Raw genomic sequence first — 14,228 nt, forward strand, 5'->3', positions numbered from 1 at the left:
TTGATGGTAAAGTACTTGTCCGAACTGTGAGAAGTTGATGGTTCATTTCCTCACAGAGGCATATGAATTTTCTTTCAGAACTTTATCCAACTCTGCTTGGTATCCAGGCTTTTGTGTATTGTATGTGTATGAACAGCAGAGAGTGACATCTTATTTCTCCCTCTATCCTACTTATCTATTATGTAACAAGCTAAAACAGACTCTTCACAAAATAAAAATTAATGAAACCATAGAAATGAATACAGCATTTCTTTCTTTTTTTTTTTGATGGATTAGCTAGATTATTTTGCTTCCTTCAAAATTACTAATTTTTTTAGAAAATTAATGATCTCTTTTCACAAAAACGGGACCCTACCAAAAAAAAAAAAGTATGTTCAGACCCCCTGCTTCTACTACTTAGCATTCTTTCTCTCAAACACTATAAACTAGATTTAACTTTCATGAGGTCTCGAGGCTCCCCCCCCCCCCCCCGATCGGGTCCCATGTGTTTAAATGTCACTGACATGATGGTAATGCATTAGGGCTTGACGAATCAAGAAAATTACTCTGCACCAACTGAATCTCTTAAGAGCAAAGAATTTTTTCATTAAAAAAAAATCTTTAAAATAATCCTATTTTTCAACTTTTCCAGGACCTATTGATGGTGACCTCTTCCAGAGTTGAGACACAGATATAAATTCCAAAAATGTGCCAATAACAAAAAAGTTGCCCTGCGACACAAATGGAAAAAATTAGGTGTCAATACTGGTTTTTTAGTCACTGTGGCGACCCAGCATCTTGTCACAAGATTTGTCAAGCCTGGCAATGTGTTTGAAATTTTTTATAGTAGTGAATTATACTTGTTTCAAAAGTTACATGAGATTGGTTTATTGACTGTAATTGTAGTTATACAGTCGTTTATTCGTATTAGTACAGTTGTTTTATTCCTATAATATAGAGACCATTCCGACGTCTGGTGAAGTATGTCCCATATGTATTTGTAACCTCAGGTCCTAACTTGAAAAAAAGAAGCATTAGAAGTCATTTAAACCTGTTAACCTGGAACAGAGAGGATACATAATGAATACATGCTATACGGTTTTCTTTCAATATAACTGTCATCCTGTATAACATCTGTTTTTGACTGAACGGGAGTTGTTATAACGAGTATTGACTGTATAAATAAAGTATAATTTTTTATTTCCAGGTGTTTTTAAACATGTGAATAGTTTCCAGAATAAAGAAAAAATTAGCGGGAGAAAACTGTAGAGAAGGTCATCCAAATATGGACAGCTCTATGGATGTAGAAGAAATTCCACCAACTCCTCCCGTTGATAAAAATGAAAAAGCTTCCACAAAACTGAAGGAAACAAAAATAAAAGATGATAAGAAACCAATGGAAGTAGATGAAAAAGTGAATATCCTAAAGCAAGACTCCGATAATAATAGCCTTGACGGTAAGGCATTTTGTTCTTCTGTACCTGTATTTTTTTTTCCAGGGCGCAGTAGTCCAGGTTGATAAGATACTCGCCTAAAGTACCAAAGGATGTTTAGAGGTGTCGCGAGTTTGATACCCGGTTCGTCCCAGTCAGAAAACTTTCCTGACACGGGTACAACAGAAACGGAGACATGACTATAGAAAAAAATTGCTACCGCAGGGAGTCCCCCATTCAGGGGCTAGCGCACCAACATTTCCACAAGTATAAAAAACAAGCCTGCCGTAGGTCCCGGTCTAATTAACCCTCGTGTGCAGAAAATGACTGTGGTGCGACAAAAATGATCAATTTTTTTTCCCCCGTGAGATCTAAATATGATATTTGAGTTCATAAATACAGTAGAACTTGAAAATTCAAAAATTTTGGCGTATTCAAACTTTTATGAACTTCTCTTGAGTTTTCTATTTAATACTGAAATGACTTGTTTGGTTCGAACTTTTTCTGCATTTTTTGGATAATTCCAAGTTTGAGGGAAAAAATCATGATTCTTGTATGAACAAATGTAGTTTGGGAAAATTCTACAAGGAGTCAGACTTCGCTTTTCTCGATCAATTTGTTAACAACAAATTTTTGGCATGAAAGTTTGAAAATTCAGTTCTTCTCTACTTTTTTTTTTATTTTTGATAATTTAATGAAATAATTTTAACATTGTTCAGCTGGAGTGCATTGAGACTGTATACAGGGGTGGAAAATTTGCTACAAGCTTCTACGATTTCTGATCGTGTGCTACATTTTCGTACAATTTAATGCAGTTTGCTACATTTTCGTACAATTTAATGCAGTTTGCTACATTTTTACTACAATTTCTGGCTGTTTGTTACATTTTGTTACAAATATGCCGGAATTCTTCAATTCTGCATCATCTTGTGCCAAAAACAAAATTTTCCCTTAAGTAACTTTGAAGTTGCGTCACAATAGAAGCTGACTTTTCGATATCATTTGTCCTACCTGCAATTTGATTTCTTGGAGCCACACATAGAATTAGCTTGAGGTCCCCCTCCCCAGGATTCGGCATTCATGCTTCAGACGTGTTAAATAGGGTCAAACTATGCTAATTCTGGCTCATCCACAGAACAATGGAACGACCTTCAGTCGTTCTTTCTAGCTATTTTTTTATTTAAAAAAAAGTTTGACTTCTTTGATTTATGCGTTCCTTATGTTAATTATTTTTAAATTGCTTCAATTTTCCCTGACTGGCTGTATTTAACGAAACATTCATGTATCCTTTAACAGAATGGAAAAGTTCATGAAAGAACATGCTATTGCACTGGGAAAATATCAATGACGAATTTGTCTTCGCTATCAGGAGTTGCAATGCAAAAGCTGTCGGTAAATTCAGGGTGTCTACAATCATGGAAAAGTGACAAAATCCTGGAAAAGTAATGAAATTAGAAAAGGATCACAAAATAAGTAAAAAAATAGGGAGTGAAAACAGATGTACTCAGATTGAATTTTTTATGAAAATAGAATCATTCTATTAAATTTCTAATAGTTTAATCATTAGTCTATAGTTTTTATTTATACAGTTTAAGTTAAAAATAATTTAAGTCTAGTTTTTGCTCACTCTCTATTAAATTTCTTAGAATTTCTAATAAATATTCTAAGAATGACCTAGCAAAAGAAGTTATCTCGAAGTATGTGGAATCTAACTGAGGTAATGATCAAGAACGAACTCAAAAATTAACACTTATCATTTTAAATATGAAGTGCTTGATTCAAGTTGCTACTGTAGTGATTTTCTTTTTTTTTTTAAATTAGTGATTATCAAGTCTACGAGCTAAATCTAAAAACACTTATTTTCAGATTAGTTTTAAAATCTGAAATACCATATGTTAAAATGGGTCTGTCAAAAGCCTCTCATTTGTTGATATTGTAGAGAATGTAAAAATATAAATATCAAAAAGTCTCAAAAATTTTTTGATTTAAAAAATAAAAAAAAATTCTTCTAGAGGAAACCTCTATGTATAATTTTGTGCCTTGGGTGGGGGCACCCCCTTCTGAACTGAGATAACATTGTTTTTTAAAAAATATAAAAAGTAATCCTGTGTACGCTACTGCATATTGCATATATGTACAGGGTGATTATAAAAAAACTATCCCGACATATGGGCCCCTAACTATCATACCATTCTCAGAAACTGAATGAAATTTTGGCATAAGGTATTTTGATGTATGCGCTCAAGAATGATATGGAAAACAACAGTGTCACTCTAACAGTTATGGTTACAGTGAGAAAATTTCGAAAATATCAAATGGCAACACCAAGTTTTTTGTATTGGAATGTGATCTCCATTGTGAAAAACCCTAAATAGCGTTCGAACGGCAACTGTAGCATGAAAATCACCGGCGGTAGATAGGCTAAAAGTGAGGACAACCAATAAGGACAGAGAAGCAGCATAAAATAAAGCATTTTATTGTGTTTCACAAATTTTCCACATGACCTTGTGGAGGACTAATCGGGCTGGGATCTCAGCCGAAGAAACGGTGTGACGAATGAAACGAACATTAATGCTCTGGTGCACGGCAAAGTCCTTTTTACTTTTTCGTTGCCTAGTTTCGGGAATTTTCATGCAACAGGTGCCATTCCAACGCTATTTAGTGTTTTTCAGTGTTCTCAAAATACCTTATGCCAAAATTTCATTCAGTTTCTGTGAATAGTATGATAGTTAGGGGCCCATATGTCGGGATAGTTTTTTTATAATCACCCTGTATATAAAAACTATTTTATTTAATGCCAAAATTTTAAAGTGCTACAAAACTGATAAATGCTGCTTCAAAAACATTTTTCCTGCTATAAAAATCAAATTCCCATTTTCCACCCCTGCACTGTGTGCCACTTGATACTGATTATGTTTTTCAACCTTTATACATCATGGTGTAGCATTCAAAATTCAGGATCTTTTTGTCATCATTAAGAGTATGGAAAGTATCAGAAAGTTCCGATTGTAACACATTAATGAAAGTATTTCTTTAATAGCATAAAAACGATAAGGAAAATTTGGGAAACAAGTTTTATAACCAATGATTGTGAACCATTTCTGTAAATCAGGCTTTAAGTGTGGTGAAGAAATTTTTCAGTGATGCTGATTCCAGAACAGTGAATTAATGTAGCTGAAATCAATTATATATATTATAACTATAAATTGAAATTTAGGAAACAGTGTTGCAATTGATATATAAAATTTCAATAATTGATAAATGTTCCTAATTTTGCTTAATCCCCTCTTTTCCTTTTCCTATCTTGCACCTAAGTTCTATTAAATCTCTTCCAATTTAACTCCTTAACAACATCACTTCATTTCTAACGTTAAAAAAAAATTAAAATTATATCAGTTTTCAATCAGTAACATAGAAGTTTTTTTTTTATTTCTTGCATAACTTCCTTCTACACCTTTGCCTCCCCCTTTCTCCTTTTATACAAATACAACGCCACAACAGGCAAATTGCCCAACGAGGTGGCTGACTTAAGAACATCATGGATCCCCGAGCCATATTTTGGAGGCCCTACCTACTACTACTACTACACCACACATGCACCCCGCCCACACACTCCCACCCGTGGAACCCCCCAACGAATCGGTACATGCGGGAATGTGTGTGTACGTGTAGTGAAACCTGACGTGAAGTTTTGTTGTTTCTCTGTGATGCTTGTTATGTGTAGTGCTGCCATCTGCCACTAGTTTTTCTAACTATGAGTGAAGTGTTATGATTGAATGATTTATCGTTGTAGGACTGTTGCTCTCTGTGGCAAGACTTTTTAACGAGATCGGCTCGCATTTGCGCCTTGAAGTTGGGAACCACAGAAAACCAACTTCAGCCGACCACCACTGTGGGGTTCGAACCCGGATCCTTGCATCGCGAGTCCGTCACTATAACCACTCGACCACCACAGCGGCACTTTTGCACATTAACATACATAAAGTATTGGAATTTTTTCATTACATAGGCCTACCTCCCACCATGATTTACTGTCTAATATTATACATTAATACTTTTATTGACTTATAAATAGTGATGTAAATTTTTTTTGTTCTTACTTTCCTCTTGCTTGTAATTTTTTTTTCTTTTCATTTGAAGTTGTGATAGCTAGCAAGAGCAACTTAGCTCCTTGGTTATTTTTTTTATGTTTCATCTGTATTTGTGTAGGTGGGATGGGCTTCCTCCAACCCACACTGGCCAAAAACACTCTAAAAAGAAATATGAACTCTCTCTATAAACTCGGGTCCTTAGTCCCCAGCAGTCTGAGTGTCCCTGATTACGGCAGCGACCAGCAAGACATGAATATAGAGGGTGCTAAGAAAATCATTTGCAGGAGTTGGAAGAACTAGAAAGAATAAATTGGGACATCTTATGCATCTGTGAAGTAAGTAGAAAACGAGAGGGGAAAGTTGAACTTCCAGTGGACATGTATTTTACTACAGGGGAACAGATAATGGAAGAACTAGTGGAGTAGGATTTCTCATTTATAAAAAGTGGAAAAATCACACCGTTGAGTCAGATAGTACATCTGATAGAGTTGCTAAGTTGGTTATGCAAATATCAAGCAGATATCGGATGCAGATTATGCACCAACAACAAGCTACTCTGAGAAAGAAGTGGAAGACTTTTATGAAGAATTAGATGAGATGCATAGTAAAGGAAACTATATCAAAATAGTAATGAGTAACTTTAATGCTAGAATTGGAGAGAGAAGAAATGGTGAAAGCTCGATTGGAAGTCATGGTTATGGTGTATGAGATGAGAGGAAATAGACTCGTTGAATTTGCAGGGAACAGACAGTTATGCATCATGAATTTGTTTTTCAAAAAAAAACCTCAAAGAAAGACCTGGAGAAGCCCAACTGGAACAATAAACGAGATTGACTACATCCTATCTAATAAGAAACATATGATCCAAGACTGCAGTGTTCTCAACAAATTCAATACAGGAAGCAATCATCGACTGTTGAGATGTAGAATAATTGCTTAACACTAGAATGGAAAGAGCGAAACTTATCAAAAATAGAAAAACTGTCATCGATATGGTAATGCTTCAAAAGCATCGATATAAATTCCAGTTATAGCTCAAGAAATGTTTTGATTTGCTATATAACATCATTATTGATGGACAAGATGTCGCCGCAATGAACATAACTGTAACCACTATCCTAAAAGATGTCGCTGGAGCAAAATCAAACCGATGAAGAAAATAACAGAAGAAACAAAGAAACGTGAGACCGTAGAGAATTTCAGATTAATATGAATGACCCTAAATCAAAAATGGAATATGCAGAACTTTGTAATACAGTACGAAAGCAAATTAAAGATGATGTCAAATTGCAATATTGTAAAGAAAGCACTGGAAGGTAATAGGAGCTTAAAATCAGCAAAACGAAAACTGTGTGTTAGGAGAAAAGAAATTTTTGTACTATGAAAGAAAGATGGAACATTCACAAAAGATGGAAATGAAATTATTAGTATTGTTAATTTTATAATACTCTATACGAACATGAAGAACAGGATCAGAACAGAGGAAAGAAAGCAAGAAAAAAAGAAAATGGAGCAGAATTCGTACGAGTAGCACCTGTGCTGAAAGAAGTCTACACAAAGCTATGAGATGTATGAAAAAGGGAAATGCCCAGGTGAAGATGGGATTTCAATAGACATTATTAAAGAAGCAGGAGAAGAATTTGCCAGTATGATAGCTGCTTTGTTCACAAATTGTCTCACAAAATCGGATGTGCCTGAAGATTGGAATAATGCAGTGATGGCTCTTCTTTACAAAAAGAATGAAAAAGAGGATCTCAAGAAATATCGACCGATCAGTAATTTATAAAATCTTCACCAAAGTTCTGACGTATAGGCTTGAATCCATATTGAACAAAGCCCAAGCAAAAAAACAAGCAGGCTTTCAAAAAGTGTTTAAATAGTGTGTTACCAGCACTGACTTATGGAGCTGAAACACGGACACTCACAAGCAAGATAATACAAAGGCTACAGACAACACAAAGGAGCATGGAAAGATGCATCACAAGGAGAAACAGAAAATGAATCACTTGGATAAGGAACCACACAAAGGTATATGATATCATGGAAAGAATTAAATGTTTGAAATGGAAATGGGCTGGATATATTGCAAGAATTTAAAATTACTTTAAAGTAGATGCTTACACGCAAAGAACTTAAGTTTTCAGTGCTTTCTATTAAAATTCTTATCAGGCTAATTTTTTCATTTCCAGATTTTGTTAGCAAATCCACAAAGAGAAAGGTTGTCCAGAATAAGAATGATGATGATGTTATGATAGAGTTGGCACAGTCTCGAATTGTGAGAAGGTCACTTATAACGGGTTAGTATAACTTATTTCATTGTATTAACACTTTTCTTTTTATACGAATGGTAAATTTCCAGAACATTTTCCGTTTTTTAGACATAAAAGTTAATTTTTTTCAGCTGTTCTTATGTTGATTCTCAGTGTACTGAGCAGTCAAGAATTCACCCTGGATGAATTGACATGTTATTTTGCCAGTGGCTTTTACTGGCAAATATTGTGTTCTCTTAATGAATGAAAATATACTGTGAGAGAGATTGATTTGTGACTGAATTTTAAGACTAAAATGAAGTATTCAAAAAGATTCTTGTGAAAAATGTTTTTTACCTTATTTTGATAATTTGTAATTAGAATTTCAAAGTTTATAGCAATTTCGTTATTTATAAACATTCTAAAGTAAATCCAGAAACAAGAACAGGGTTGTTTCGCCTTTTGATCAGTTCTGCAGCACATGAGAAATATAGCTCTAATCTGATTCTATTAAAAGATCTTTTGGGTTATTTTATATACACAAATCAAAAATTACAATGTAAGCATTTGTAAACAGTTTGTAGAGAGACCAATTTATTCTTCAAAAAGTATGCCGTAGGTTATTGATTTTTTTTTATTGAATTTGTTGAAATTTTACTTTTGTTTACTGTATTTATAGATGAGGACATCAGGGTTTTGATTGTGAAATGCACTTCTTGTGGTCATCAGATAAATCATCATGATAAACGAAGTATAAAAGTCCATCCTTATCTACATGTGATAATGTGTAAGGTAAGTTGCTTTGTACTTATGGGACTCACATCAAGTCTTCTGCTATTTTTGTTTAAGAATCTATGTTTGTAGAACTTTGGGGAAGGGGAAGCTCAAGATATATTGCTTACATTACTGAAAAAAAAAATTCTAATGATATATTATAATAATATATTATCTATCCATCTGTTACTGTATGAAAAAGACTAGATGTATTTTTAAAATCTGTTGAGTTTGCTGAATTTTTTATTATTGTTGATTCTCCATAGAATGAAGTTTTGTTTTTCCAAAAAAAAAAAGGTTTCAGAAACATGAAGATCCATCACGATTTTCAATGTGGTCATTTTAGTTAAAACATTGCTTCATGTAAGATAATTTGTTTCCTAGAAGTTTATTATGTGTAGAGACTTTATGGTAGCCACTTTTTGTGAGAGATATTGATAGTACTTGACTTACATATACTGATGAATGCCATACTGTGACATTCCTAATAGTTGAGTACAAGTTCTGGCAAGAAAGAATGGGTGTAAATAATTTCTTGGAATGGGTTGAATAATAAATCTTGACTTTTATGTATGTATATATATATATATATTTTTTTTTTTTTTGAAATAAATAAATTTGTGTCAAAATGATATAATAAATAAAAGTTAAATATATTCTTTTTATGCATGCTCAAATTATAATTGTTTCTAAAAGGCTGGGATTACACTTTAAAAGTGATAAAATATCTTTTACAAAACTTGAAAAAACAGCCAATAAGCCTGTTGATTACATTCACTCTGATACGCTTATTTGTTGCATTTTCAAGTTTTACAAAATGTTTATAGTGTCCCGGCCCTATCCTTTACCATCTGACATAAGCTATTAAGCCGGCATTACACTACAAACGCTTTAGGAAAGTTATTTTATAAAATTTGAAAAATGCAGCCAATAAGTGCATTGGTTACATTGGAGCAAATGTAACCAGTGCTCTTATTGTTTTGTTTTTTTTTTCAAGTTTTGTAAAACGTATTTTATCAAGTAGTCCCCATCTTATTCACGTGCAGAGTTCTATGTGTACAAATGTGTAAAAAAAGCCTACTTATTTCCTTTATAGAGATTTCTCTCTCATCCATTACTAAATATTTTCAGCTCAGGTGCTTAAAGAAATGATGTGTATTTTGTATTTTCTGCAAAGTTTTCCAAATGCAAGTTTTTTTTTGTGAAGGTGAAGTTTATGAAATTACTAAATATGTGTTGGTCTGGGCAGCAAGTATCTATTAAAAGGCTTGCATTTATGTCATAAAATTGGGAAACTAAAGAAAACCAACTTCAGACATCTCTCAGAGAAACAACTCTTGCTGTTATACTATGTAAGTGAATGAAAATGATCCCACCAATCCCAGGTTGAAAAACGGTGGGTAAAAGAAACAAATGGTACACATGAAAGAACCAAATTTATGCTACTCAAGTCATTGGCCCAAGAATCCAGAAAAGCAATGAAAATAGAATGTTTGACCATGTAAATTGTGAGTTTTTTATTGTCTCTTTTTGTCAAATCTTCCAGAAGGAAAAAAATAATGCTTGATGTAGGTGATAAAATCTTTATTCAATTAACAATTTCCCTTTTTTTTAGCATATAATTTAGAGGCAGTGTATTTATTCACTGTCATTTTTTAAGACAATGAAATTACTGAGTGGTGAGATGATTCTACCATCTTAAATAGTTCACTAGGCTATAGTGTAATACTTTGTGATCATGTATGCAGTTTATTTTTGATTTAATTCTTTTAGGAATGTAATAACTTTTATGGCAATGGGAACTTCTCAGAGGATGAAGAAGGTGACAAGTACTGCAGATGGTGTGCCCAAGGTGGCACTGTTCTTGGCTGTGACCATTGCCGCAACGTGTTCTGTTGCGAATGTATCAGACGAAATTTTGGTCGAGGTGAAGTTCGCAGGGTCAGAGATTCTGAATGGAAATGTTATGTGTGTGATCCATCACAACTGAAGGAGAAAATTGCATATTGTGAAATGGTGATTGATTACAGTAATAGGATCAGAATGAAGGTCAAGAAAAAAGAAACGCCTAGAAATGTAGAAGATTTGGATGAAGAGATGTCAACTATTTTAGATAGCTCAATTGCTCTCGCAGACAGATTTAAAAAAAAGGTAGACAAATTGAAAACAAGGTGTACTGTTTCAAGTCGAAAGCAAATATTGAAGAGATTGGAGTGTGTAATGGCAGAGCATCGTCATGAAATGAAGTGGCTTATGGGAAATATAAGAGAAAACTACAAGAAATATTCCATGACTGTGCAAAACTTGAATAACATTCCCCAAGCTGATCAGAATGATATTGTGATATGTGAAATTGTGCAAAATAAAAAGCCTGTTATGGTCGATCCTTTACTAAATAGTCCGTCTGTGGCAAAACCTATAAAATGTGAGGAAAAATCTGAAGCTGCACCTTCACCTCTGTCAGCTGAATGCTGCAGTGATAAACTTGATGAGACTGTAAATACTGTAATGATGGAAGAGGAAAGTAAGAATGTCAGTACAGACATTGATGAGCTAGTTAATGGTCATGAACCTGTTAAGAAAGTTGTATTGAAATATGATTCAAACACTGGAAAATACGGGACGAAACCAGATTTATGTGAAGTGACTAAAACTGACCATTTGAATGAAATAAAAATTGTAAAAAAATCAACAGAAACGTCAAAAGTCACTGAGAGCGATCATTGTGTAATAGTTAAATCTGAGACAAAGACTTTGACAAAGAATAAAAGCTCTGTTGCAGATGAAAATTCAGATTCAAAACGGAAATCCCCTCTTTTATTTGAAGCTAAATCTGTGATCAAAAGTGAAACCATAACAACAGAAAGTGAAAATTTTCCACCTGCAACTTTGAAAGCTGTGTCATCTTCAAATGAAAGTCAGAATTCAGTTGCAGAAGTTGAACGGTTTCCTCCAGTAACCTTAAAAACTGCATCTTTGCCGAAAGAGAAGCAAATTAACATAACAAAAATTGGGGAACCTCCCTCTGAAACCTTGAAAACACCATTTGTATCAGAAAATCAGAATAGAACCATCAAAATGCAGAAGGATGAACTTACTAATGCCAAACCTGAATCTCATGGGGAAGAAAATTCTACCAACGCATCGAAGTTTCCGCCTGTAACACTCAAAAAACATGAAATCATTCATTCAGATAACAGTATTAATACAAAATCAGGAGATGTTGAAGACATGGATGCTTTAAGCGACGTTTCCACCTTACCAAATGATTCTGAAACTGAAAAGGATTTACAACCAAGAAAGAAAAAGAAAAAAATGAAACGGACCCCAAAGAAAGACAGGCCAGTTGCACCTAGACATAAAGGTGAAAATAGTCCGACAAAAATAAAGAGCTCAGATGTTTCTGACTGGAGCGACTTGGAAACCAGTTCTTTCGACTCAGATAAATCATTTTCAAAGAAAAACACATCCAGGCCAAAGTCAAAAATGTCTGAGAAAAAGAAGAAGAAAGGTTCTAAAAAACGAAGCTCCAATTACCTCTCTAATAAAGAATTGTTTCTTCATGACTGGAAACTTTGGGCACCTTGCACTGTGCCAATGCAGCGTCTTGACATTGATCCACAAATCTTAAAAGAAGCTCTCGAACTTTATCCTGAAGTTTCAAATGATACTAGTGAAACAAAAGATGAAGAGGATGAAATGAGTGAATTAGACTATCTAGAAAAGGAAGCTGAACGTTTGTTGAAACAGAAAAATGAAAAACCAAAACCAAGAAAAGTCAGTGATAAAGATAGTTCTCACGAAAAGCCGTCATCATTGAAAAAAAAAGGTGAATGGTTTTATATATATCTATATATATAAAATTAATTTTCTGTCTGTGTGTGTTTTCTCTATACAAATCTACAATTTTAGATCGATCGTTGCCAAATTTTACATATATACCCAATGGGACCCAACTTGAACAATGGGCTACTTTAAAATTTCGTCAGAGCAAGGAAAATGTCCCAAATGGGCAAAAAACTGTCGGGCAACAATGGTTTTTGGGCCTCAACAATCACTTTTGGAACGTTTACTTTGGTTACTGGGGTTCCCTAGTAATGCATTTCAGATGTGTATATGCCTTTACAATGGTTTGTCACTTCCTTAATGCTACCAGTGTATGTATAATAGTTTATGCCTGTATAATGGTTTGTCACTTCCTTAATGCTACCAGTGTATGTATAACAGTTTATGCCTGTATAATGGTTTGCCACTTTTTCAATCCTCCCAGTAATGGGAGCATTTTGAATAGATGTCAGAATTATCATCAGCATCACTTTGAGGAACAGGCAAAGGATCCCCATAGAAATCAGTGTTAAAATTGCAGATTTTACTGAATATTATTTTAGAAATGCGGAAATTTAGTGGGGTTTTCCACCACATCAATAATTTAAAAAATTGTATTGAATTATAGATTTTTGAAATATTGAGTTCGTTTAGAGATACAAAGCCCAAAAAATTAAATATGAAGTAATTAGCCCCCACCCCGACTTTTGAGTTGGATACCTAGGCAATAACATTGATTTCAACTTTATTTACATCTTCTCAAGCTCTAAAATGAAAATGTGTGTATATTGTCTTTTAATATTCATATAGTTTAGGTTGTTTTAAAATTAATTATGGGCCCATAAAGTACATCGAAGAAATTCCATAGCTTTAACTAAGCATTTTTGGAAGTTGAAACAGGCAGATGGAAGATGGATAACTTGAAGTTCAGGGGGGGGGAATCGAAATACCTAGCATGCGCCCCTTGAAAAAGGGAAAAAAAATTCATTTCAACGTTTCTTTAAATTTAGATTTGTTTAGTTCATGAGTCGCCATAAAAGTTAACAAGGATACAGTTTGTATGTCTCTCAAAGAAAGAGAGAGATATCACGTGATCCAAAAGCCTCATTGATAAAAACCCGGGCAGCGCCAGGTATTATAGCTAGTAGTATATGTGTATCCTTTATCCTGTGTGAATGGTTTAGTTGAATGTTTGCCTTGTGTTAATTGTTCATTAAAATGTTAAACCTGCCTGTGCTTGCTAAAGATCTAACCCCCTCAATCTCAAAGATACTGTATTTTAAATATTTTACATCATATAGAAATAAAAAGTAACTTGGTGAAGGGAGAGAAACCGTGTATCACTTCTCTACACCCAATTAGTATGAGAAATGTCTGTGCTCCCCATAAAAAATTTATTATTGTAACGGTTTAACAGAAGTGCTGATATGAAGAAAGCATTGGGAGCTGGTTCCGGGATTGTTGTATGTGAGAGATGCAAGGGTTTTTCTACAAAATAGGGAGGGGCATGTGAAATGTATTATTAGATGGGCAGCTCAGCCCACTTACAAAATTTATTGGGATGGGGGGCTCAGCTCAGTTTCTGGAACTTTTTACCATAAATTTCAATAAATAAGCTGCTGGGATGTACAAGCCACACCAGGGGGAGGGGGTGAAGGTTTACATAGAAACACCGGCAGCTTCATATAAGCAACACATACTTCAACAAAAAATTCATTTTATTTGCATTTTAAAACATCCAGAGTTCTGTTTTCAACTTCCTGTGCTCATTTACACACCTTCAGTTTAAAACAGTGATTCCCAATGTGGGCATTAGTGCCCCCTGGTGGGTGATGGAATGTTCCAGGGGGGCAGTAGAATCCATGGGTATAACATAG

At 34.2% G+C, this 14,228-nt stretch overlaps 1 protein-coding gene across 1 annotated transcript in view; it reads left to right on the forward strand.

Annotated features, from left to right (window-relative positions):
* The window catches only part of LOC149070003 (uncharacterized), an 85,082-nt gene that overhangs the window by 3,192 nt on the left and 67,662 nt on the right, over nt 1-14,228 (forward strand). The window contains exons 2-5 of the mRNA XM_089250202.1: nt 1,187-1,436; nt 7,693-7,800; nt 8,432-8,544; nt 10,300-12,355. Coding sequence (XP_089106328.1) covers nt 1,265-1,436; nt 7,693-7,800; nt 8,432-8,544; nt 10,300-12,355 — 2,449 coding nt within the window. The 5' untranslated portion in view covers nt 1,187-1,264. The remainder of the gene's footprint in view (nt 1-1,186; nt 1,437-7,692; nt 7,801-8,431; nt 8,545-10,299; nt 12,356-14,228) is intronic.

This window comes from Pholcus phalangioides, unplaced genomic scaffold (genome assembly GCF_987345545.1).
Source record: "Pholcus phalangioides strain wild (caught in Gottingen) unplaced genomic scaffold, Ppha-v1.0 ptg000022l_1, whole genome shotgun sequence".
Taxonomy (NCBI): Eukaryota; Metazoa; Arthropoda; class Arachnida; order Araneae; family Pholcidae; genus Pholcus; species Pholcus phalangioides.